Source organism: Bos indicus, chromosome 4 (assembly GCF_029378745.1).
Source record: "Bos indicus isolate NIAB-ARS_2022 breed Sahiwal x Tharparkar chromosome 4, NIAB-ARS_B.indTharparkar_mat_pri_1.0, whole genome shotgun sequence".
Lineage (NCBI taxonomy): Eukaryota > Metazoa > Chordata > Mammalia > Artiodactyla > Bovidae > Bos > Bos indicus.
In genome coordinates this window covers 24,866,232-24,888,753 of record NC_091763.1, presented here as the reverse complement: position 1 = coordinate 24,888,753, position 22,522 = coordinate 24,866,232, and the positions used below count along the sequence as shown (strand labels likewise).

Genomic DNA, 22,522 nt, shown 5'->3' with positions numbered 1-22,522 from the left:
CTTGAAAGTAAGTTTTACAAAGCTTTCTTTTCTTACTAGAATAAAATGTGTTTATTCTGAAAAATTTGAAAATAATGCAAAATATAAAGATGAAATAAAAATAGCCATAAATCTGTCATCCAAGAATAACTCTTGTTTACATTTTGATATTTTCCCTTCCAGTAATTTAAGAAACCTGGCTACTTTATGACCAGTTTCTAGTTTATAGTATAGCTTTAACCAATAAAAAAAGTGAATGTTGTATTTTCCAGCTAGAAGTTATATTCTTATTTTATGAGATGATAGTGTTTGCAATTATTATATTTTTTCCAAAATGTGACATTGTTATTAAGTGAATAGAGTGATAAAGTAAAACAAGTAATTCCTGTTATGACAATAATTTAGATTTAAGCAGAAATGTTGCGACGCTATGGACTATAGCCTGCCAGACCCCTCTGTCCATGGAACTCTCCAGGCAAGAATACTGCAGTGGGTTACCATTGCCTCCTCTAGGGGATCTTCCTGACCCAGGGATGGAGCCTGCATCTCTTACTCTCCTGCATTGGCAGGTGGATTCTTCACCACTAGTGCTACTTGGAAAATACCATAGACTTTAACATATCTTTTTATGTATCTTCCCATTTTTTGTTTAATTAAAAAAAATAATGCTTTTGTTTTTTTATGTGTTATATAAACATTAATGTGCCATGTTCACAGTTTATTCTCTCTGACTGCTGAGTATAAATCAAGGTAAACCTGAAGCCTAGAAATGAATGTTGCTAGAGATTCCCTGGTGAGTCAGTGGTAAAGAATCTGCATCCAATGCAGGAAATGTGAGTTCAGTCCCTGGTTCAGGAAGATCCATGCCCTGGGGAAGGAAATGGCAACCCATTCTTGCCTGGGAAATCCCATGGACAGAGGAGCTTGGCAGGCTAAAAGTCCATGGGGGTCACAACAGCATCAGATACAACTTAGCAACTGAACAACAAGAGTTACACATTGTAAATAAACTGCTGATTAATTTGGGTACTTTTTTCTTACTTTTTTGTTGGGTGCACACTTTCCTTACAATACCTATATAAATTCTAGCTTATCACACTGATATGCCATTCTAAGAATCAGTTATCTCTTGTCGCAAAATATTTCTTATCCATCTTGGAACTCTACAGTATTTTCCTCCTCTTTCTCTCATCATTTTATTCTGTCTCCCTGAGGAACCATTCCTGCCTTCTGTGATCCTACCACGCTCTGAATCCCCTCATTTCTCTTATGCCCAGCTATAGCCATAGTACCTACAGTCTAGTCTCTTGAGAGTCCCTTGGACAGCAAGGAGATCAAAGCAGTCAATCCTAAAGGATATCAGCCCTGAATATTCACTGGAAGGACTGATGATGAAGCTGAAGCTCTAATACTTTGGCCACCTGATGCGAAGAGCTGACTCATTTGAAAAGACCCTGATGCTGGGAAAGATTGAGGGCAGGACGAGAAGGGGATGACAGAGAATGAGATGTTGGATGGCATCACTGACTCAATGGACATGGGTTTGGGTAGACTCCGGGAGCTGGTGATGGACAGGGAGGCCTGGTGTGCTGCAGGGCATGGGGTCGCAAAGAGTTGGACATGACTGAGCGACTGAACTTTTTTTTTTTTCCTGCTTTGTGTTCTACTTCTTTACTTGTCGAGTAATATTTTACTGCCTGTCATACATTAGTTATAATACATTATAAAAGTAGTTCTGGCTTATTTTAGCTTCTTACAAAGAATAAAATTTGTTCTGGCAAGAACTTGTATTATTGGGAAACCAACTTGCTATTCTGGAGGTTCGGCAGCTCTTGTTCAGTTTTGTCCTTATTCCTAGTCTGTAGGCATGGCCAGTCAGATATCTCTGCTGAAGGTCATGAATGTTCACCAAGGTCTCCGTGTTCCAGCCTAAATCACATCTAGTCTCCTCCTAAGTACAGAGCAGCTTCTGAAATCTCTGCTCCTCCTTCCAGCTTGCCAGCAATTATTCTCTTTTAATCCCCATGGAGTCTCTTCCTATGCAAGCACTGAGTAGGAACTGGTCAAACAAGTGGACTTTTCAGCAGACTTTTAGAAATTCTTTGCAACTCTCCCCTAACAAGGATTTTTTTGCCCAATAGGAGCCACTTGGGCAATTTTAAATTGTAACCTCTGTTTTTAACATCCAGAGAGACCGTCATTCTCTTGGGCTCTATTTCTCCTCTTCATAAGTTTTGAAAAATTCTCTTAACAAGACATCTGGGGTGAATGTTAGCCAATGGTCTCTGCTTTCAAGGACGGTAAATATGTGTTGGTTACTGTCTTAGATCTGTAAACAACATTTTTACCTAGAGTTTTTCAGGTTTAATGGTTGTGTATGGTGAATTAGTGAGTAGGTGATATCAGCTACGCTGTTGTGGCTCCATAAAAATATCTCTAGCAGCTGTTATAATAGGATATTTGTTAGATGTCGGTGATTTACATGTCTTACTTGGTTTAGTCCTTACCAAAAAGATTCTGTAAAGTCTATCAAGAGGGACTTTCCTGGCAGTCCAGTGGTTAAGACTTCACCTTCCAATGCTGAGAGTATGAGTTTGATTCCTGCTTGGGGAGCTAAGATCTCACATACCTAGTGGCCAAAAATCCAAAACATAAAACAGAAGGAATATTGTAAAATATTCAATAAAGACTTTAAAAAAATGGTCCACATCAAAAAAGTATTCAAAAAAAAAATCAAGAATACATATCATCAGCATGACTTTTCAGTGTTCATGTTGACCTTGCTTGTGTAGTTTTAACCTTAAACTTTTTATCCTGTAATATTTGGAACACAGAAAGGAATGAATGCCTATATATATATATATATATATATATGTAAATATGGATGAATGATAATAAAATGTCCACCTGTAATGTCCTTCACATCTTTGTCTCCATCAAGGGTTAAAATACTGTTTTGCAAATCCACTTTCAGCAGAAAATGCATTTTAAAGTTTTATTTGCGTTGTTTTTACTTATGTTATCAATACTTCTATAGAGAAATGTAGTTTTGAGATGAGTTTGAAATCCATAAATTATTTGTATATCTAATCTGTGTACCTACTAGAATTTTCTAAGTATGTGTCTGTCTCACCATCTTGTGTAAATCAGCTCTTAAAATTCCATGCTTTTCGAAGATGAAATGATTGAGTCAGGCAGAGAGGGATAAAAATATTTAGTGAAATACCATAGGTTCTTTTCACTAAATTATAATCTTTGCAAATGATGCCTATAAACAATTGCAAATCTTTAAAAGAACATTCTTACTTAAATTCATTATTAGTTAGATATGTAAGTTATGGAGCAATCAAAATGAGCATGGAAGATTTATTCCAAGATAGAGAAATGTGATTTTTCTAGCCCTAGAATCTTAAACAGACTTTTTTTCTGCCTTCATTTCTTTGTTACTGTGCTGCTTTCATTATAAGGGTAAACTGGTTTCAAGGAGACGATGCAGATCACCTTTTCCTGTTTATTTTTGAATGGAAAATCTTTATTATCATCATCTGTTGTATATCTCAATTTAATAAGACTTAGAAATAGATGTGTATCATACCCTGCAACATTGTAATTAATTAATCATTAAGAGTGACAAATATGTGTCTATAGTTGTTTTCTAGTTTTTTCTGTTTTAGAATACTTATTTCTATATTTATGAACGGTGTGTCACGAATGATATCTACTCCTATCTGTGAATCACATTTTAAGCTCAAACATATCTGGTTTTTAAATGATTTGTTAGTGTGATTTGATATTCTTGAAACTGATACAGAATTTGAAATCCATTATTGAAATGTCATTAAAACTCACTCACAAGAGGTGAAGTAGCCACTGTTCAGCCCCAGTGCCTCTTCCCTATCTCCACCTCTTAGAACACAATCAGGGAAACTGATGAAAAGAGTAGCTGGGGCCGAGATAATCTCTTAACTATCATCATCAAAGATGAGGAACCTAAGCCTGGGCTAGTGTAGGCATGGTGGTAGTGGGAAGGCTTCGATAAGATAGCATTCTTGTTTGCACAGTTGCCAGACTTCTGGGTAAATATGTAAACAGGAGTAAACAAAGTAATCCAATACTTGTTATTGTTAATAAATGAATCAAACGGAAAGGGTGAATATATGTCCATCAGAGTCAGAGCTCCCTGTGCTTTGAATTTGTTAGTTTATGGAGTGCTACAGTGTGTAAGGCATTGAACTAGATATTTCATCTTCAAAGATAAAATATTCTTTGCATAAAGAAACGGATCTTGTTATATGGCAGCCTGGAAGGGAGAGGAGTTTGGGGGGGATGGATACATGTATATGTATGGCTGAGTCCTTTTGCTGCTCACCTGAAACTATCACATTGTTAATTGGCTATACCCCAATACAAAGTAAAAAGTCTTTTAAAAATGTGAAAGAAAGAAACTGATCATCTGGTGGAATAGATGGTCAGCTAGAAAGACTATTAGAATTAAGTAAATATTCACCTCACTCAAATTGAGTTGGAGAACAGCAGTCAAAGAGATTTTAAGAGTTACTGATACCTGAGTTGAACCTCAGAGTTAGTTGGGTCAGCTAGGCTAGGATGCAAGTGGGACAGCTTTTCTGACAAAGGGATTAGTTAGTGCAAAGGGATGAAAGCTTGAAAAATGGCTTGTATAGGCATTCTTAAACCATTCTACATAGCTTGGAGAATTGAGTGATTTTAAGGGAATGATAAGAAGAGGGTTGGAAGGATAAAAGACCTGCCAGGTAAAGGGTTTATAACTGATCCTGATATCTATAGGACATTTCATCCCAAAACAATGAATTTCACCTTTTTCTCAAGCGCACACGGAACCTTCTCCAGAATAGATCACATTCTGGGCTATAAGTGTAGCCTTGGTAAATTCAGAAAAATTGAAATCATTCCAAGCATCTTTTCTGACCACAATGCAGTAAGATTAGATCTCAATTACAGGAGAAAAACTATTAAAAATTCCAACATATGGAGGCTGAACAACACGCTGCTGAATAACCAAAAAATCACAGAAGAAATCAAAAAAGAAATCAAAATTTGCATAGGAATGAATGAAAATGAAAACACAACAACCCAAAACCTGTGGGACATGGTAAAAGCAGTCCTAAGGGGAAAGTTCATAGCAATACAGGCATACCTCAAGAAACAAGAAAAAAGTCAAATAAATAACCTAACTCTACAACTAAAGCAACTAGAAAAGGAAGAAATGAAGAACCCCAGGGTTAGTAGAAGGAAATAAATCTTAAAAATTAGGGCAGAAATAAATGCAAAAGAAACAAAAGAGACCATAGCAAAAATCAACAAAGCCAAAAGCTGGTTCTTTGAAAGGATAAATAAAATTGACAAACCATTAGCCAGACTCATCAAGAAACAAAGGGAGAAAAATCAAATCAACAAAATTAGAAATGAAAATGGAGAGATCACAACAGACAACACAGAAATACAAAGGATCATAAGAGACTACTTTCAGCAATTATATGCCAATAAAATGGACAACGTGGAAGAAATAGACAAATTCTTAGAAGAGTACAACTTTCCAAAACTGAACCAGGAAGAAATAGAAAATCTTAACAGACCCATCACAAGCACGGAAATTGAAACTGTAATCAGAAATCTTCCAGCAAACTAAAGCCCAGGTCCAGATGGCTTCACAGCTGAATTCTACCAAAAATTTAGAGAAGAGCTAAAACCTATTCTACTCAAACTCTTCCAGAAAATTGCAGAGGAAGGTAAACTTCCAAACTCATTCTATGAGGCCACCATCACCCTAATACCAAAACCTGACAAAGATGCCACAAAAAAAGAAAACTACAGGCCAATATCACTGATGAACATAGATGCAAAAATCCTTAACAAAATTCTAGCAATCAGAATCCAACAACACATTAAAAAGATCATACACCATGACCAAGTGTGCTTTATCCCAGGGATGCATGGATTTGTCAATATCCACAAATCAATCAATGTAATACACCACATTAATGAATTGAAAAATAAAAGCCATATGATTATCTCAATAGATGCAGAGAAAGCCTTTGACAAAATTCAACATCCATTTATGATAAAAACTCTCCATAAAGCAGAAATAGAAGGAACATACCTCAACATAATAAAAGCTATATATGACAAACCCACAGCAAACATTATCCTCAATGGTCAAAAATTGAAAGCATTTCCCTTAAGGTCAGGAACAAGACAAGGGTGCCCACTGTCACCACTACTATTCGACATAGTTTTGGAAGTTTTGGCCACAGCAATCAGAGCAGAAAAAGAAATAAAAGGAATCCAAATTGGAAAAGAAGAAGTAAAACTCTCACTGTTTGCAGATGACATGATCCTCTACATAGAAAACCCTAACGACTCCACCAGAAAATTACTAGAACTAATCAATGATTATAGTAAAGTTGCAGGATATAAAATCAACACACAGAAATCCCTTGCATTCCTATACACTAATAATGAGAAAACAGAAAGAGAAATTAAGGAAACAATTCCATTCACCATTGCAACGGAAAGAATAAAATACTTAGGAATATATCTATCTACCTAAATAAACTAAAGACCTATATATAGAAAACTATAAAACACTGGTGAAAGAATTCAAAGAGGACACTAATAGATGGAGAAATATACCATGTTCATGGATTGGAAAAATCAATATAGTGAAAATGAATATACTACCCAAAGCAGTTTATAGATTCAATGCAATCCCTATCAAGCTACCAACGGTATTCTTCACAGAGCTAGAACAAATAATTTCACAATTTGTATGGAAATACAAAAAACCTCAAATAGCCAAAGCTATCTTGAGAAAGAAGAATGGAACTGGAGGAATCAACCTGCCTGACTTCAAGCTCTACTGCAAAGCCACAGTCATCAAGACAGTATGGTACTGGCACAAAGATAGAAATATAGATCAATGGAACAAAATAGAAAGCCCAGAGATAAATCCACGCACATATGGACACCTTATCTTTGACAAAGGAGGCAAGAATATACAATGGATTAAAGACAATCTCTTTAACAAGTGGTGCTGGGAAAACTGGTCAACCACTTGTAAAAGAATGAAACTAGAGCACTTTCTAACACCATACACAAAAATAAACTCAAAATGGATTAAAGATCTAAAGGTAAGATCAGAAACTATAAAACTCCTAGAGGAGAACATAGGCAAAACACTCTCTGACATACATCACAGCAGGATCCTCTATGACCACCTCCCAGAATATTGGAAATAAAAGCAAAAATAAACAAATGGGACCTAATTAAACTTAAAAGCTTCTGCACATCAAAGGAAACTATAGGCAAGGTGAAAAGACAGCCTTCAGAATGGGAGAAAATAATAGCAAATGAAGCAACTGACAAACAACTAATCTCAAAAATATACAAGCAACTCCTATAGCTCAACACCAGAAAAATAAATGACCCAATCAAAAAATGGACCAAAGAACTAAATAGACATTTCTCCAAAGAAGACATACAGATGGCTAACAAACACATGAAAAGATGCTCAACATCACTCATTATCAGAGAAATGCAAATCAAAACCATATGAGGTACCATTTCACGCCAGTCAGAATGGCTGCTATCCAAAAGTCTACAAGCAATAAATGCTGGAGAGGGTGTGGAGAGAAGGGAACCCTCTTACACTGTTGGTGGGAATGCAAACTAGTACAGCCACTATGGAGAACAGTGTGGAGATTCCTTAAAAAACTGGAAATAGAACTGCCTTATGATCCAGCAATCCCACTGCTGGGCATACACACTGAGGAAACCAGAAGGGAAAGAGACACATGTACCCCAATGTTCATCGCAGCACTGTTTATAATAGCCAGGACATGGAAGCAACCTAGATGCCCATCAGCAGATGAATGGATAAGAAAGCAGTGGTACATATACACAATGGAGTATTACTCAGCCATTAAAAAGAATACATTTGAATCAGTTCTAATGAGGTGGATGAAACTGGAGCCTATTATACAGAGTGAAGTAAGCCAGAAAGAAAAACACCAGTACAGTATACTAACGCATATATATGGAATTTAGAAAGATGGTAACAATAACCCTGTATATGAGATAGCAAAAAAGACACTGATGTATAGAATAGTCTTTTGGACTCTGTGGGAGAGGGAGAGGGTGGGATGATTTGGGAGAATGGCATTGAAATATGTATAATATCATATATGAAACGAGTTGCCAGTCCAGGTTTGATGCACGATACTGGATGCTTGGGGCTGGTGCACTGGGATGACCCAGAGGGATGGTATGGGGAGGGAGGAGGGAGGAGGGTTCAGGATGGGGAACACATGTATACCTGTGGCAGATTCATTTTGATATATGGCAAAACCAATACAATATTGTAAAGTTAAATAAAATTAAATTAAAAAAATAAAAGATAGCCTTCAAAGGATTTTAGGCAGAATTATGATGTGATCAGATTTTTATTATTTATAATCAGTATTTTCATTGCTATGGAGGAAATAGGATAGAAGAGGACAGACTTTAGAGAGACTACAAGATTGTTTCAGTAATTTTGGGCCCAAGGTATTATGCTGACAGTAGCAGTTTGAGTAGAATATATGGATTGAATGTTGGGATAAGGCATTACGGATGATGCCAAAGTGTGGAAATTGGTCACTAGATCTCTCCGTTGGATATAGCTCAATTCATAACCCAAGGACCTTAAGGTATTAACTCTGTTTCCACTTTCATTTTTCTTTCATTTTATCATCCCTTCATGCATTCAGGAAGCCTAAATAATTTAAAAAAAAAACAGAATTTCATAGAATATGAATTTCTAAGGAAGAATATGATTTCAAAGGCAAAACCCACATTTTAGCAACTTGTGAGGTAATTCATTTCACAAATCTGCCTGATAATTTACTCAAAAAACAAGAAGATTTTTCCCCCCTCCACACCAATTCTCACAGTTTATAACAGTCTGTTGTTGAAGAACACTAAAAAAAAAAAAAAAGAAAAGAATTGCATCATCAGAGAGATGCTCACACTTCAGTAAAAAGCCAAACCAAAGTTGGTCAGATATTGGATTCAGGGAAAATAACCTTTTGTTTCATAGTATTAGCATTTGAAATTGTGTCAGTGCTTTTCTTGGTACTTTCAGCATATATTTTTTCTAGAACAAAAGTGCTTATAAAAGCATTTCTCCTTTATCTGGGGCACCAAGTCCCTGCCAGTGGCTGCAGTCTGATTTCTAGCAATGCTGAGCCCAAAGAACAGCAAGCCAGTGCAGAGTGACTCCATAAACTCATACTAACAGAGCGTCTATGATTGGAGGTTGCCAGCGACTGAGTTCTGGTCTGGTTTCTGGTAGGGCCAAGTTCTAGTCCTCCCTTCTCTAGAGGCCCAGGGTAAAGTCCCATAATGCCTGGGTATCTGCAGGTGGCAGGAGATGTCTGTAAGGCCACCCCTTTTGCCCCCCTCTCACCCCTCCTCCTCCTCCTCCTTTCAGGCTGGCTTCCTTTCCTCTCTTTGAAATGTTTGAAGACCTGAGATATTTTCATTTACTCTGTTAGTACTTGAATCTGAAGTTCTGTCTCTATAGGAGATTTTCTGAAAGACTGTATTCTTATATTTAAGAGAGTGTCTGATGAAGACTGCCAAGTCTATATGTGTGTTTCATCTCTGTGTTCTGTGTTGTGATTTTTGATGGCCATTTTGCTTTGTCTGGCCACCATTTGGTTTAAACCTGCTGCCATTTTGTTAGAACTTGGTTTTCTTTCCCTGTGCCTTGAGACCAGGGCTCTCAGGAGCACTTATCTAGACCATCTCTAACTCCTGAGATTGAGGAGAAATGGGGAAAAGTGAGTTTAAAATTTTTATTTATTCCAACTGTTTTTTATAAACCAGTAAATACCTGATATTAATGTTTGTTTGTTGACCTATCTAATATAGACATAGCTTAGTGTAACTGACTTTCCTGGTGGCTCATACGGTAAAGCATCTGCCTACAATGTGGGAGACCTGGGTTCAATCCCTGGGTTGGGAAGATCTTCTGGAGAAGGGAATGGCAACCCACTCCAGTATTCCTGCCTGGAAAATCCCATAGATGGAGAAGCCTGGTAGGCTATGGTCCATGGGGTGGTAAAGAGTCAGACATGACTGAGCGACTTCACTCAGGGGCTGAGTCTATTATTGGTGGTTGCCAGGGGCTGAGTCTATGATGGGTGGTTGCCAGGGGCTGAGTCTGTGATTGGTGGTTGCCAGGGGCATTGTACAGGAGACAGGGATCAAGACCATCCCCATGGAAAAGAAATGCAAAAAAGCAAAATGGCTGTCTGGGGAGGGCTTACAAATATCTGTGAAAAGAAGAGAAGCAAAAAGCAAAGGAGAAAAGGAAAGATAGAAGCATCTGAATGCAGAGTTCCAAAGAATAGCAAGAAGAGATAAGAAAGCCTTCCTCAGCAATCAATGCAAAGAAATAGAGGAAAACAACAGAACGGGAAAGACTAGAGATCTCTTCAAGAAAATTAGAGATAGCAAGGGAACATTTCATGCAAAGATGGGCTCGATAAAGGACAGAAATGGTATGGACCTAACAGAAGAAGAAGATATTAAGAAGAGGTGGCAGGAATACACAGAAGAACTGTACAAAAAAGATCTTCAAGACCAAGATAATCACAATGGTGTGATCACTCACCTAGAGCCAGACATCCTGGAATGTGAAGTCAAGTGGGCCTTAGGAAGCATCACTACGAACAAAGCTAGTGGAGGTGATGGCATTCCAGTTGAGCTATTTCAAATCCTGAAAGATGATGCTGTGAACGTGCTGCACTCAATATGCCAGAAAGTTTGTAAAACTCAACAGTGGCCACAGGACTGGAAAAGGTCAGTTTTCATTCCAATCCCAAAGAAAGGCAATGCCAAAAAATGCTCAATCTACTGCACAATTGTACTCATCTCACACGCTAGTAAAGTAATGCTCAAAATTCTCCAAGCCAGGCTTCAGCAATACGTGAACCGTGAACTTCCAGATGTTCAAGCTGGTTTTAGAAAAGGCAGAGGAACCGAAGATCAAATTGTCAACATCTGCTGGATCATCAAAAAAGCCAGAGAGTTCCAGAAAGACCTCTATTTCTGCTTTATTGACTATGTCAAAGCGTTTGACTGTGTGGATCACAATAAACTGGAAAATTCTGAAAGAGATGAGGACTACCAGACCACCTGACCTGCCTCTTGAGAAACCTATATGCAGGTCAGGAAGCAACTGTTAGAACTGGACATGGAACAACAGACTGGTTCCAAAGAGGAAAAGGAGTACGTCAAGGCTGTATATTGTCACCCTGCTTATTTAACTTATATGCAGAGTACATCATGAGAAACGCTAGGCTGGAAGAAGCACAAGCTGGAATCAAGATTGCCGGGAGAAATATCAATAACCTCAGATATGCAGATGATACCACCCTTATGGCAGAAAGTGAAGAGGAACTAAAAAGCCTCTTGATGAAAGTGAAAGTGGAGAGTGAAAAAGTTGGCCTAAAGCTCAACATTCAGAAAACGAAAATCATGGCATCTGGTCCCATCACTTCATGGCAAATAGATGGGGAAACAGTGGAAACAGTGCCAGACTTTATTTTTCTGGGCTCCAAAATCACTGCAGATGGTGACTGCAGCCATGAAATTAAAAGACGCTTACTCCTTGGAAGAAAAGTTATGACCAACCTAGATAGCATATTCAAAAGCAGAGACATTACTTTGCCAACAAAGGTCCGTCTAGTCAAGGCTATGGTTTTTCCTGTAGTCATGTATGGATGTGCGAGTTGAACTGTGAAGAAAGCTGAGTGCTGAAGAATTGATGCTTTTGAACTGTGGTGTTGGAGAAGACTCTTGAGAGTCCCTTGGACTGCAAGGAGATCCAACCAGTCCATTCTGCAGGAGATCAGTCCTGGGATTTCTTTGGAAGGAATGATGATAAAGCTGAAACTCCAGTACTTTGGCCACCTCATGCGAAGAGTTGACTCATTGGAAAAGACCCTGATGCTGGGAGGGATTGGGGGCAGGAGGAGAAGGGGACAACAGAGGATGAGATGGCTGGATGGCATCACCAACTCGATGGACATGAGTGTGAGTGAGCTCCGGGAGCTGGGATGGACAGGGAGGCCTGGCGTGCTGCAATTCATGGGGTCGCAGAGTTGGACACGACTGAGCAACTGAACTGAACTGAAGTCTGTGATTGGTGGTTGCCAATGGCTGAGTCTATGATTGGTGGTTTCCAGGAACTGTGTCTATGATTGGTGGTTTCCAGGGGCTGAGTCTGTGATTGGTGGTTGCCAGGGGCTGAGTCTGTGATTGGTGGCTGCCAGGGGCTGAGAAGTGGAGGAAATGGGGGAGATGTTAGTCCGAAGATACAAACTTCCAGTTAGGAGATGAGTAAGTTCAGAGAATTTAACGGACAGCCTAGTGGCTGAAAAGTTAACAGTACTATATTGTATACTTCAAAGTTGCTGAGAGAGTAGATCTTTAAATGTTTATGTGTGTATGCTCAGTTCCTCAGTTGTGTCCAACTCTTTGCTACCCCATGGACTGTAGCCCACCAGGCTCCTCTGTCCATATGATTTTCCAGACAAGAATACTGGAGTGGGTTGCCATTCCCTACTCCAGGGTATCTTCCTGACCTACAGATGGAACCCATGTCTCCTGTACTAGCAGATGAATTTTTTTACCACTGAGCCACCTGGAAAGCCCATAAATGTTATTAACCACCTTCCAAAAAGTTGTTAACTATATGAGGATGTGATAACAAACTTTTCTTGAGTAATAATTTTGCTATATATATATATGCACACACATACATATATGTATATCACATCATCACATCATATAGCTTAAATTTATACAATGTTATACTTACGTTTATATCTCTATAAAGTTGGGGGGAAGTTTCTTTAAAAAATATTCTTTTAAAAAGAAAAGTTATTTCTAGAACAAATATTGTTTTCTTTTCTTTCAGGAGGAACAGAAGCTACGGGAAAGTTTAAGGCAAGGCACCACCATTATTTCTGCCTTAATCAAAGAAAGAAATTCTGGACTCATTGGTCAACTACTGGTAGCATAAAGAACATGGAGGAAATTACCTGCTGTGTTCTTAGAAACATTCCCCCAAGTATTTCTTTTGTGCTTCCCTACAAATTGTATATGGTAGAATGTTGAAGTTGTCTTTTATAATTCATAGGATATGATGCTTAGGTGAACTTAAAAACATTTTTATGCGTGCCAAATATAAATTCCCTAAATTGGAAAAGAACAGACAAGTGGAAAATAATGGCCTTCACATAAAGAATCTTTTCACAAAGGCATGAAAGGGTAAAATAGAAATAATGAGTAGTCAGCTAATTGTCCAAGGAATGAAAGTTTAGAAAATGTCAACTATTATCTCTATGTTAATTAGCAAATCACTGTATAATGAGACTAAAATTAAGATTAATGATTATTGTTAATTCTAACAGTATCCTTTCTCTGTGGGTTATTTGAATTGCATTCTGATTTTTCATACCTTGACAAAAAAGAGATAGCAGGGAACTATGATCTGAGTATCTTCACCAATAGCCTCACATTACCTTAGATTCCTAAAGGAGATAGACTCTCCTGCTTTTCTAATGTTTTAAAATTGTATGTTTTCCTCGGTTTATGAAATATAGTTTTGACTTACATTAATTGAAAAGGGTTCTGATTTTTGTGAATAACTTTAAAGGAAGACTGGAAAGTGTCATGAAATTAACACTGGTCAATCTCAAGTTAGTCTTCTGAACGTATATAAACTACTGGTAGTTGTTCAGTTCAGTTCAGTCACTCAGTCGTGTCTGACTCTTTGTGACCACATGAACTGCAGCACGCAAGGCCTCCCTGTCCATCACCAACTTCCGGAGTCCACCCAAACCCATGTCCACTGTGTTGGTGATGCCATCCAACCATCCACTGTCGTCCCCTTCTCCTCCTGCCCTCAATCTTTCCCAGCATCAGGGTCTTTTCAAATGAGTCAGCTCTCTGCATCAGGTGGCCAAAGTATTGGAGTTTCAGCTTCAACATCAGGCCTTCCAATGAACACCCAGGACTGATCTCCTTTAGGATGGACTGGTTGGATCTCCTTGCAGTCCAAGGGACTCTCAAGAGTCTTCTCCAACACCACAGTTCAAAAGCATCAATTCTTCGGTGCTCAGCTTTCTTCACAGTCTAACTCTCACATGCATACATGACCACTGGAAAAACCATAGCCTTGACTAGATGGACCTTTGTTGCCAAAGTAGTATCTCTGCTTTTCAATATACTATCTAGGTTGGTCATAACTTTCCTTCCAAGGAGTAAGCGTCTTTGAATTTCATGGCTGCAATCACCATCTGCAGTGATTTTGGAGTCCCCAAAAATAAAGTCTGACACTGTTTACACTGTTTCCCCATCTATTTGCCATGAAGTGATGGGACCGGATGCAATGGCACCCCACTCCAGTACTCTTGCCTGGAAAATCCCATGGACAGAGGAGCCTGGTAGGCTGCAGACCATGGAGTCGTGAAGAGTCGGGCACGACTGAGTGACTTCACTTTCACTTTTCCCTTTCATGCATTGGAGAAGGAAATGGCAACCCACTCCAGTGTTCTTGCCTGGAGAATCCCAGGGATGGGGGAGCCTGGTGGGCCACCGTCTATGGGGTCGCACAGAGTCGGACACGACTGAAGCGACTTAGCAGCAGCAGCAGCAGCCATGATCTTCGTTTTCTGAATGTTGGGCTTTAAGCCAAGTTTTTCACTCTCCACTTTCACTTTCATCAAGAGGCTCTTTAGTTCTTCTTTACTTTCTGCCATAAGGTTGGTGTCATCTGCATATCTGAGGTTATTGATATTTCTCCCGGCAATCTTGATTCCAGCTTGTGCTTCTTCCAGCCCAGCGTTTCTCATGATGTACTCTGCAGAGAAGTTAAATAAGCAGGGTGACAATATACAGCCCTGATGTACTCCTTTTCCTCTTTGGAACCAGTCTGTTGTTCCATGTCCAGTTCTAACTGTTGCTTCCTGACCTTTATGTAGGTTTCTCAAGAGGCAGATCAGATGGTTTGGTATTCCCATTTCTTTCAGAATTTTTCACAGTTTATTGTGATCCACTCAAAGGCTAGTTGATTGTACATCAAATAATTTTAATAACTGCTACCTTTTTAAGTTCTTACTCCTTCAAATTCCCACTGGTATATACATCTTAGATGCTGATGACTTTCCCTTTGCCTTATATTTTATAATTCTGTGAATTCAGTCATTAGAGATGCTTTTTGTTCTATATATATACTTTATAGAAACATACTAGGGTTATGCCAGAGTTTAACCTGCCATGTGGGAACTGTGAAAGTTGCATAAAATTTTTTCAGTTACAGATAGTCTGTGAATTATCTGCCTTGTGCAGTCTCTTCTTAACATGTTGAGTAATTTTCCCTTTATTTCCCAAGTATCCTTGGTAGTTGTAGAGTTTATATTTTATATTTAAATAATAGTAGAATATAAAAGACATGAAATAATGGTTGCAATGCATTCTCCTAGGTGAACTGTGTTGGTTTGAATGAATGTAGGCTTGAATCTAAATTCCTGGGCTCACCATTTTCTCTCTCTCTGTCTCTTGGGATGTTAAGAAATATAAATAAATCATTTAATTAAAAATCTTGAGGATAAAAATATATGGGCATTGTGTAGATATTGGTTAGAACTCTCTTTGTTAGGGTGGGTTGGCTGCATTGTAAAAGGTCATAGATATTCCTGTTGATGTCTTCAAGTGAGTGTTTTAAGAATTTGAAAGTGCTGATAAAGGCAAAAGGGGAAAAATTATCAAGATTTTTAAAGAAAAGATTCATGTCTTTAGGTACATGGTGGGAAACTGGGCATTTCTCTGGCACAAAGAATATCAGTGTATCTATTGAGTGCTGGCTGTGTTACCTTAGATTTCAATGGAATGATGGACCGTTCAGCTGAAAGATGTACTGTTTGTTCCAAGGTGAATTCTTCTCTGGTATAACGTTATACCAGACGACCATTTGTTTACCTGGGAACCGTATGCCGTTACCCTAGGCAGTTGTAAACATTTAGTGGTGTGAGATTTAGATAAAATATTAAGTTGGGTCTGAAATCCCCATCATCATTATGGTATTTACTTTTTTTCTTTATAATTTGAAAACTGATTCACAGCATTGAAAATAATTTAAAGAAATCTCCTCACATCCTTTACTGAAAACAGAGGCTCAGAGATCTTCACTGACTTCTCCAAAGACATGTGTCTGCTTAGTAGCAAAAAACAGGGCTTAAACTTGGGTACTAAGAATGAGTTTTAAGCTTATTTCCTATATAGCAATGATTGCAGGCAACGGACATCCAGCAGCGAGGCTGTGGGACATGAACCAGAGGCTCTGGGTGAGTATTGGAGGAATGGATGCAAAGGGACTTGTCCATCCAGTGAGCACAGGAAAGTCCTGAGGCTTTTGGCTTTTCAACATACAGAAATCATAGCTAAGGATAAAGGGAACAAAGAGAAATATTCCCCAAGAGAGAAAGGTAAATCAGCTGTGTTTGTTAAGAGATCCAGAGGCAACTTTACAGGTTTATTTTCATCTTCATTTCTGGAAACATACATTCATGAAAACTGTCCATTTTCACATTATTTTCCAAAGTTCCTTTAAAAATAATGGTAAAGTATGCCTGAGGATTGCTGAAATTGCTTTCTACTTGCAAAAATTTGTGGAAAGACGGTTTTCTTTTTAAATGCATGCTACTTAATTACATGCCATTTAAAGTCAGCCTTTTTAGGAAGTTAACAGTGTGATCAGTGGTTTGATTGACCTTCATTGCTAAGAGGTAGTTTGTTTCTTTGTTTTCAAGAAAGTGCTCAGTGTGAGAGATGACTTGTTGTAAATACTCATCTACAGATAAAAGTCAGATCCCTATTCTACCCAAAGCCATTCTTACTGTGGCCACTTTAAGCATTTTGCATTGGCTTGCCATGAAAAGACTGTATATTAAACAGTTGACCCTTGCACAGCACAAGTTTGAATTGCATTGGACCACTTATACGTGAGTTTTTTCAGTAGTATCTACTGCAGTACTACACAATGGTTGAATGTTCAGGTTGGAAGGAACCATGGATGCAAAGGGCCAACTATAAATTATACACAGATTTTCAAGTACTGGGGAGGTCAGTGCCCCAACCCCTGCATCTTCAAGGGTCATCTGTAATTATAACTATCAAATTTTACTTTATATACACATATGTGTGTGCAGTATTTCTTTTATAAAAATCAATTTGCAATATTACATTTCTTAAGTTAAATATGTAAATTTTACTTCTTTTTAATGTTGAAACTAATTATATCAAAGAAACATAAATTATAATATTTTAGCAAAAGGTTAAGAAAGCCATTTAAGATAAAGATTTGAAATTATTTTAAAAGTTTAATTAAAAATAAGCAGAATAAATGATAAGTACATATTGTTTTAGTATTTATTAATATAGTTTCAAATAAGTGGGCTAGAAGCGGCTGTATAGGTGGTGTTTGGCACTGTAACATTTATATATATTCTCATGTATTTTTAGTTTCACAATTATGAAAGCGTATATATCTTTTAAAGTGAAAAGTAGGAAATTACTATTAAATATTTTAAATGTTCTCTTTACAAAACAAAATAGAGGTAATTGATAACTAAATTATTGCTATGTTTAAATCTAATGACAGTTTTCATTGATAATTAGCATATATGTATTTGTTTTTCAAACTGACTCAGCCTCAACTGAATAAATACAGTATTCTCAAACTGTAACAGTATGATGTTTTACATTGCATACAAGTAGAATTTGAGATTCAGCTATATTCTGTAAAGTATATTAAAAATTTACAAAACCAGAAGTCTTAATTAGCTTTTTTTCTTCTTTCCCTTCTAATTAGCAGGTTTCCCAGCAATTACTTTGGCAGCTAAGGATATAAAAGCTGTAATTGGGCACAGTGGAAAAATATTGTGTCCTCTTAATGATGTCTGCATGGGTGTGGTGGGTTGAATTGCTGTTTAGAAATACTCTTTCCTTCCACTTAGCTTCCACAGGAGGAATTTATGTCTACTTCTTGACCTTGGAATTCATCACAAAACCTTCTTTGGCCAACAGAGCAACTCAGAAGTGGCAGGGCACTGCTGAGACAAGACCTTAGAGACCTTGCATATTGCTGCTTGCTTTTTCCCACTTCTGACCCCACCGTGAGATGCACATGCTCAGCCTGGCCTGCTGCCTCCAAAAAAAAACAGCCTGATCACCTGACCTCCAGCTAGTCATCAAATGGATGAAAAAGCCCGGCTGATTGGCAGGGCCTCCAGCAGACAGGTGAACTCAATAAACATCTATGGGCTTTTTTTCTTCTTGTTTTGCTACTACTGAGTTTTGAATCTTTTCATTGAGCACCAGTTGGTAAGCAAGGAAAGGGAATCTGTGGTAGTGTGTGGTACCTTTAATCTCAGAAGTCTAAAATCTATCTGGAGACACACATTTTGCTAAAGGAAATAGTTTATAAGGAGACCTGTTGGTTAGGGCGATGATCCCAAAGTCTTAGCAGGTTCTCTGGATGCCTCCTTCCGTATTAGTTGTTACTGAAGGAGAAAAGTAGACCTGAATATTATAGAAAAGTTTTCCGAAGAAGTTAAACTTTCTTGGGTCTAAAATGATACTGATTATAGAAATAGCTAACATTTGTTGAGTGAATTACCGTGTTCCAGAAACTGTTTTTAGTACTTTTGCATGTGCATAACTTTTTCTTTATAATAACTTCACGTCCTCAGTAGCATACCAATCTCCATTTAAAAGATGAAGAAACCGAGGTACGTACGTTTTTAGTAACTTTAAGTAACAGAGTCACTCAAGCACAGGTGCAAGAATTGAGATTCAGATTTGACTATCTAACTTTGGAGCTGTTATTCCTAAGCATGATTCTATATAGTATTATCAAACACACTATTTTTCCCATGGAAAGGCATATTTTTAAAACATTTTTATTGTAGTATAGTTGATTTACAATGTTGTGTTAGTTTCTACTGTTCGGCAAAGCGAATCAGTTTCACATATACAAATATCCACTCTCTTATTTTTTCGATTCTTTTCTCATATAGTTTATTACAGCATATTGAGTAGAGTTCCCTGTGCTACTCTGCTGCTGCTGCTGCTAAATCGCTTCAGTCGTGTCTGACTCTGTGCGACCCTATAGACAGCAGCCCACCATCCCTGGGATTCTCCAGGCAAGAATACTGGAGTGGGTTGCCATTTCCTTCTCCAATGCATGCAGATTCTTATTAAGTAAATTAGTGTTAGTCGCTCAGTCACTCATAAAAAGAACAAAATAACGTCCACAACAGTGTGTGTGTGTCTGTGTGTGTATATATATGAGAAGGAAAACCTTTGAGTGTTGCTGTACTCTCTGTTTCCTTTGGCCATTGCCACTCCACACAGACAATATTTTAGAACATCCTTGGGTTTGTATGTGCCAGTAAACCTGCAAAGAGTGATTTGTTGTCGTTGTTCAGTTGCTCAGTTGTGTCTGGCTCTTTGCGACCCCTTGAACTATAGTCCACTAAACTCCTCTGTCCATGGGATTTCCTAAGCAAGAATATGGGAGTGGGTTGCCATTTCCTTCTCCAGGAGATCTTCCTGACCTAGGGATCAAACCCACATCTCCTGCATTGGCAGGTGGATTCTTTATCACTGAGCCACCAGGGAAGCCAAAGACTGATACACACATAAAAATTTTATCAGTCACAGAGATGGCAGTCTTTGAGCTCTGAAGTTATGGGATTTCCTCAGGCATTGAATGATCAAACGTACCTGGATAACAAAAGTGTAACACAGAAAAGTAGAAGGAAATATTGCCTTGATGAACTAGAGTTGCACTGCAGATATTTGTGCCTCAACAAGACCTAAAAAGAGAAGTTGAAATCCATTCATCATCTTTGCAAGAGAAAGGAAGGTCTAGAGAACATCTAGGCAGAAGAAAGTAGGAAGTCTTCTCTTGTCATGAGACTGTCCCATGTCCCAAATATGTGTTTGACATTATTTGGTGAATGGATAAATAATCTGAACTTCTTTTTTTTAGCATGTGGAGTTAAAATCTGAATTTTGCAGTCGATGAAATACATTGATCAGTTTATCTTGCTCAGTAAATACTGATTAGGTAAATGAAATGTTGTTGTTGTTCAGTCACTAAGTTATGTCCAACTCTTTGCAACCCCATGGACTGCAGCACAGCAGGTTTCCCTGTCTTTCATATCTCCTGGAGTTTGCTCAAACTCATGTCCATTGAGTCGATGATGCCATTCAACTATCTCACCCTCTGTCGTCTCCTTCTCCTCCTGCCATTAATCTTTCCCAGCTTCAGGATCTTTTCCAATGAGTTGGCTCTTCACATCAGGTAGCCAAAGTATTGAGCTTCAGCTTCAGCATCAGTCCTTCCAATGAATATTCAGGGTTGATTTTCTTTAGAATTGTCTGGTTTGATGTCTTTACTGCCCAAGGGACTCTCAAGAGTCCTCCAGCACTACAATTCGAAAGCATCAATTCTTTCACGCTCAGCTTTCTTTATGGTCCTACTCTCACATCTGTACATGAAATACTACAAACGGTACTTACTTTGAAGCTTGAGAAAGGATTCTGACAACTACTTGTGATGATACTGGATTGCCAGGATTTAAAAAGTAAATAATATTGTGCAGGATTTTATCATGAGTTCTTAAATAACTCTATTATATAAAGAGCTTATTTTCTTCACTCTTAAGCCTTTATTAAAACCTACATTATGTCCACCACATAAAAGATTCATATCTAAATTTGAACCGCACAAAACACAAGATCTGACTTTAACACATTAGTGTGTATGAAGAAAAAAAAATAGGTTTTCTGTTGCTAATGAAAGTAATATAGAATTAAAATAAAAGTAGTTGGATATTTTTTTTTAAAGTCTTTACAGCTGAAATGCATTATGCAAGTTACTCTCTACTTAGCGAAGATGCTACCAAATAATCTGAATAGTTGTTATTAATAAAACATCTGGGTCTATTTAGAAGCATAGATGAAGGCTGAATTGTCTAATGCATTTTTTTCTTTGTTTAACCTTAATTAATCCTTGTAGGGTCTCTGTAAGGTGGTTTGTATCAACCTTGTGATATGACAATTCCAAAAATATAGATACAGAGATTAAGGGTTCCTGATCACCCAGCACACTAGAAGCCAAACACAGTTTGAAAATTCAGAATTTCTGATTCTGTTTTGGACACTTTTCAGGGAACTGGATTACAACTAGGAGGGACTGTTCCATACTTGAGGTTTTAAAAGAATCCAGTGGAAATCTACATCCAGAATTCTACCTGGATGCATTCCCTCATTTTCCATTTTGCACAATTGCAGTTAAGCCAGAGGCCAAAGCTACCACAAGACAATTCTAGTGATCTTTTTGACCTGAGTGGAAACATGATTTGAGATTCCACATGGAGGCCAATTTTGTAAGAATTTCCACCAGCCTTTGGACTGTAATAATTGGGTTATTTGGATAAGGTTTGGCAAAGCATATAGTGGATTAACTGAATGAGGTTTCTGGAGCTTAGCCATTTTGGCACCATCCATTTTGCTCTTTGTTCTACCTCATTATAAAATGGGCTATGGAAATTGCTTGGTTTGTTGGTATGTCAGCTTTTTCTTTCCTTTTCTTTTTTTATTCCTTTTCTATTCTTTACATCTGAGCCCTTAATTTAATTGAGAGCAAGCTCTTCAGTCTAAGAGGATAACAAAACATCCCTTTGAGGAGGAGGAAATAGATGATAAAATCTGTGTGTTACTAATTTTTTTCTATAGTTTGGAGGACTTCTTTTTCCATCCTGTGTGTGTGTTTTTAAGACCCTGTTAAGTTCATAGTTCCTTTTGCTTTTCTTGTTTGAATAGAAAATCATTCTCTTTAATCCCACCTGAGTTTTAAAAAATGTATTATTGAACTGCCCAGTTCAGGAATTCAGTGGCCTGTTTTACTGAATGGAGGTATGTATGACCTGATAGTAAAAGAATGCTATTCAAAGACATTTCCTTTTCTTTGTTTCTTGGATCTGTTACTGTTCACATAAATCTGGAAAAATGCCAAAATATGTAAACAAATTAAGAGCTTTAGGATCCCAGTGGGAATATCCGTAAATTCTACCATAAATCAGGAATTTAAGATTAAGTGCACTATACTATAATAAGATTGCAGAAAGAAGCAACTCTAGACCAAATATGCTTGGCTCTGGTTTAGGAATCTTAAAGGATATTAAAAGATTTGGATAAATTATGGCATTATTTATAGTATAACTTCTTCCCAAACCTATTTGTGTTGCCTCAATGGAACTTTATTTTTATTTTACTATTTATTTACTATTTTGCTTCATATCAAACAAACCTTCAGTTCTGAAGCCAGTTTTTTATACTCTTTTAGCATACATAATATATGTAGCATTAATTATTTATCTTT

The 22,522-nt window shown here is 37.7% G+C and overlaps 1 protein-coding gene across 5 annotated transcripts in view; it reads left to right on the top strand.

Moving 5' to 3' along the window:
- The window catches only part of CRPPA (CDP-L-ribitol pyrophosphorylase A), a 377,884-nt gene extending 359,982 nt beyond the window's left edge, over positions 1–17,902 (top strand). For all 5 annotated transcript variants that reach the window (XM_070787554.1, XM_070787553.1, XM_070787559.1 and 2 more), the window contains one exon: positions 12,986–17,902. In XM_070787554.1, coding sequence (XP_070643655.1) covers positions 12,986–13,185 — 200 coding nt within the window. In that variant the 3' untranslated portion in view covers positions 13,186–17,902. The remainder of the gene's footprint in view (positions 1–12,985) is intronic.
- The last annotated feature ends 4,620 nt before the right edge of the window (positions 17,903–22,522 follow it).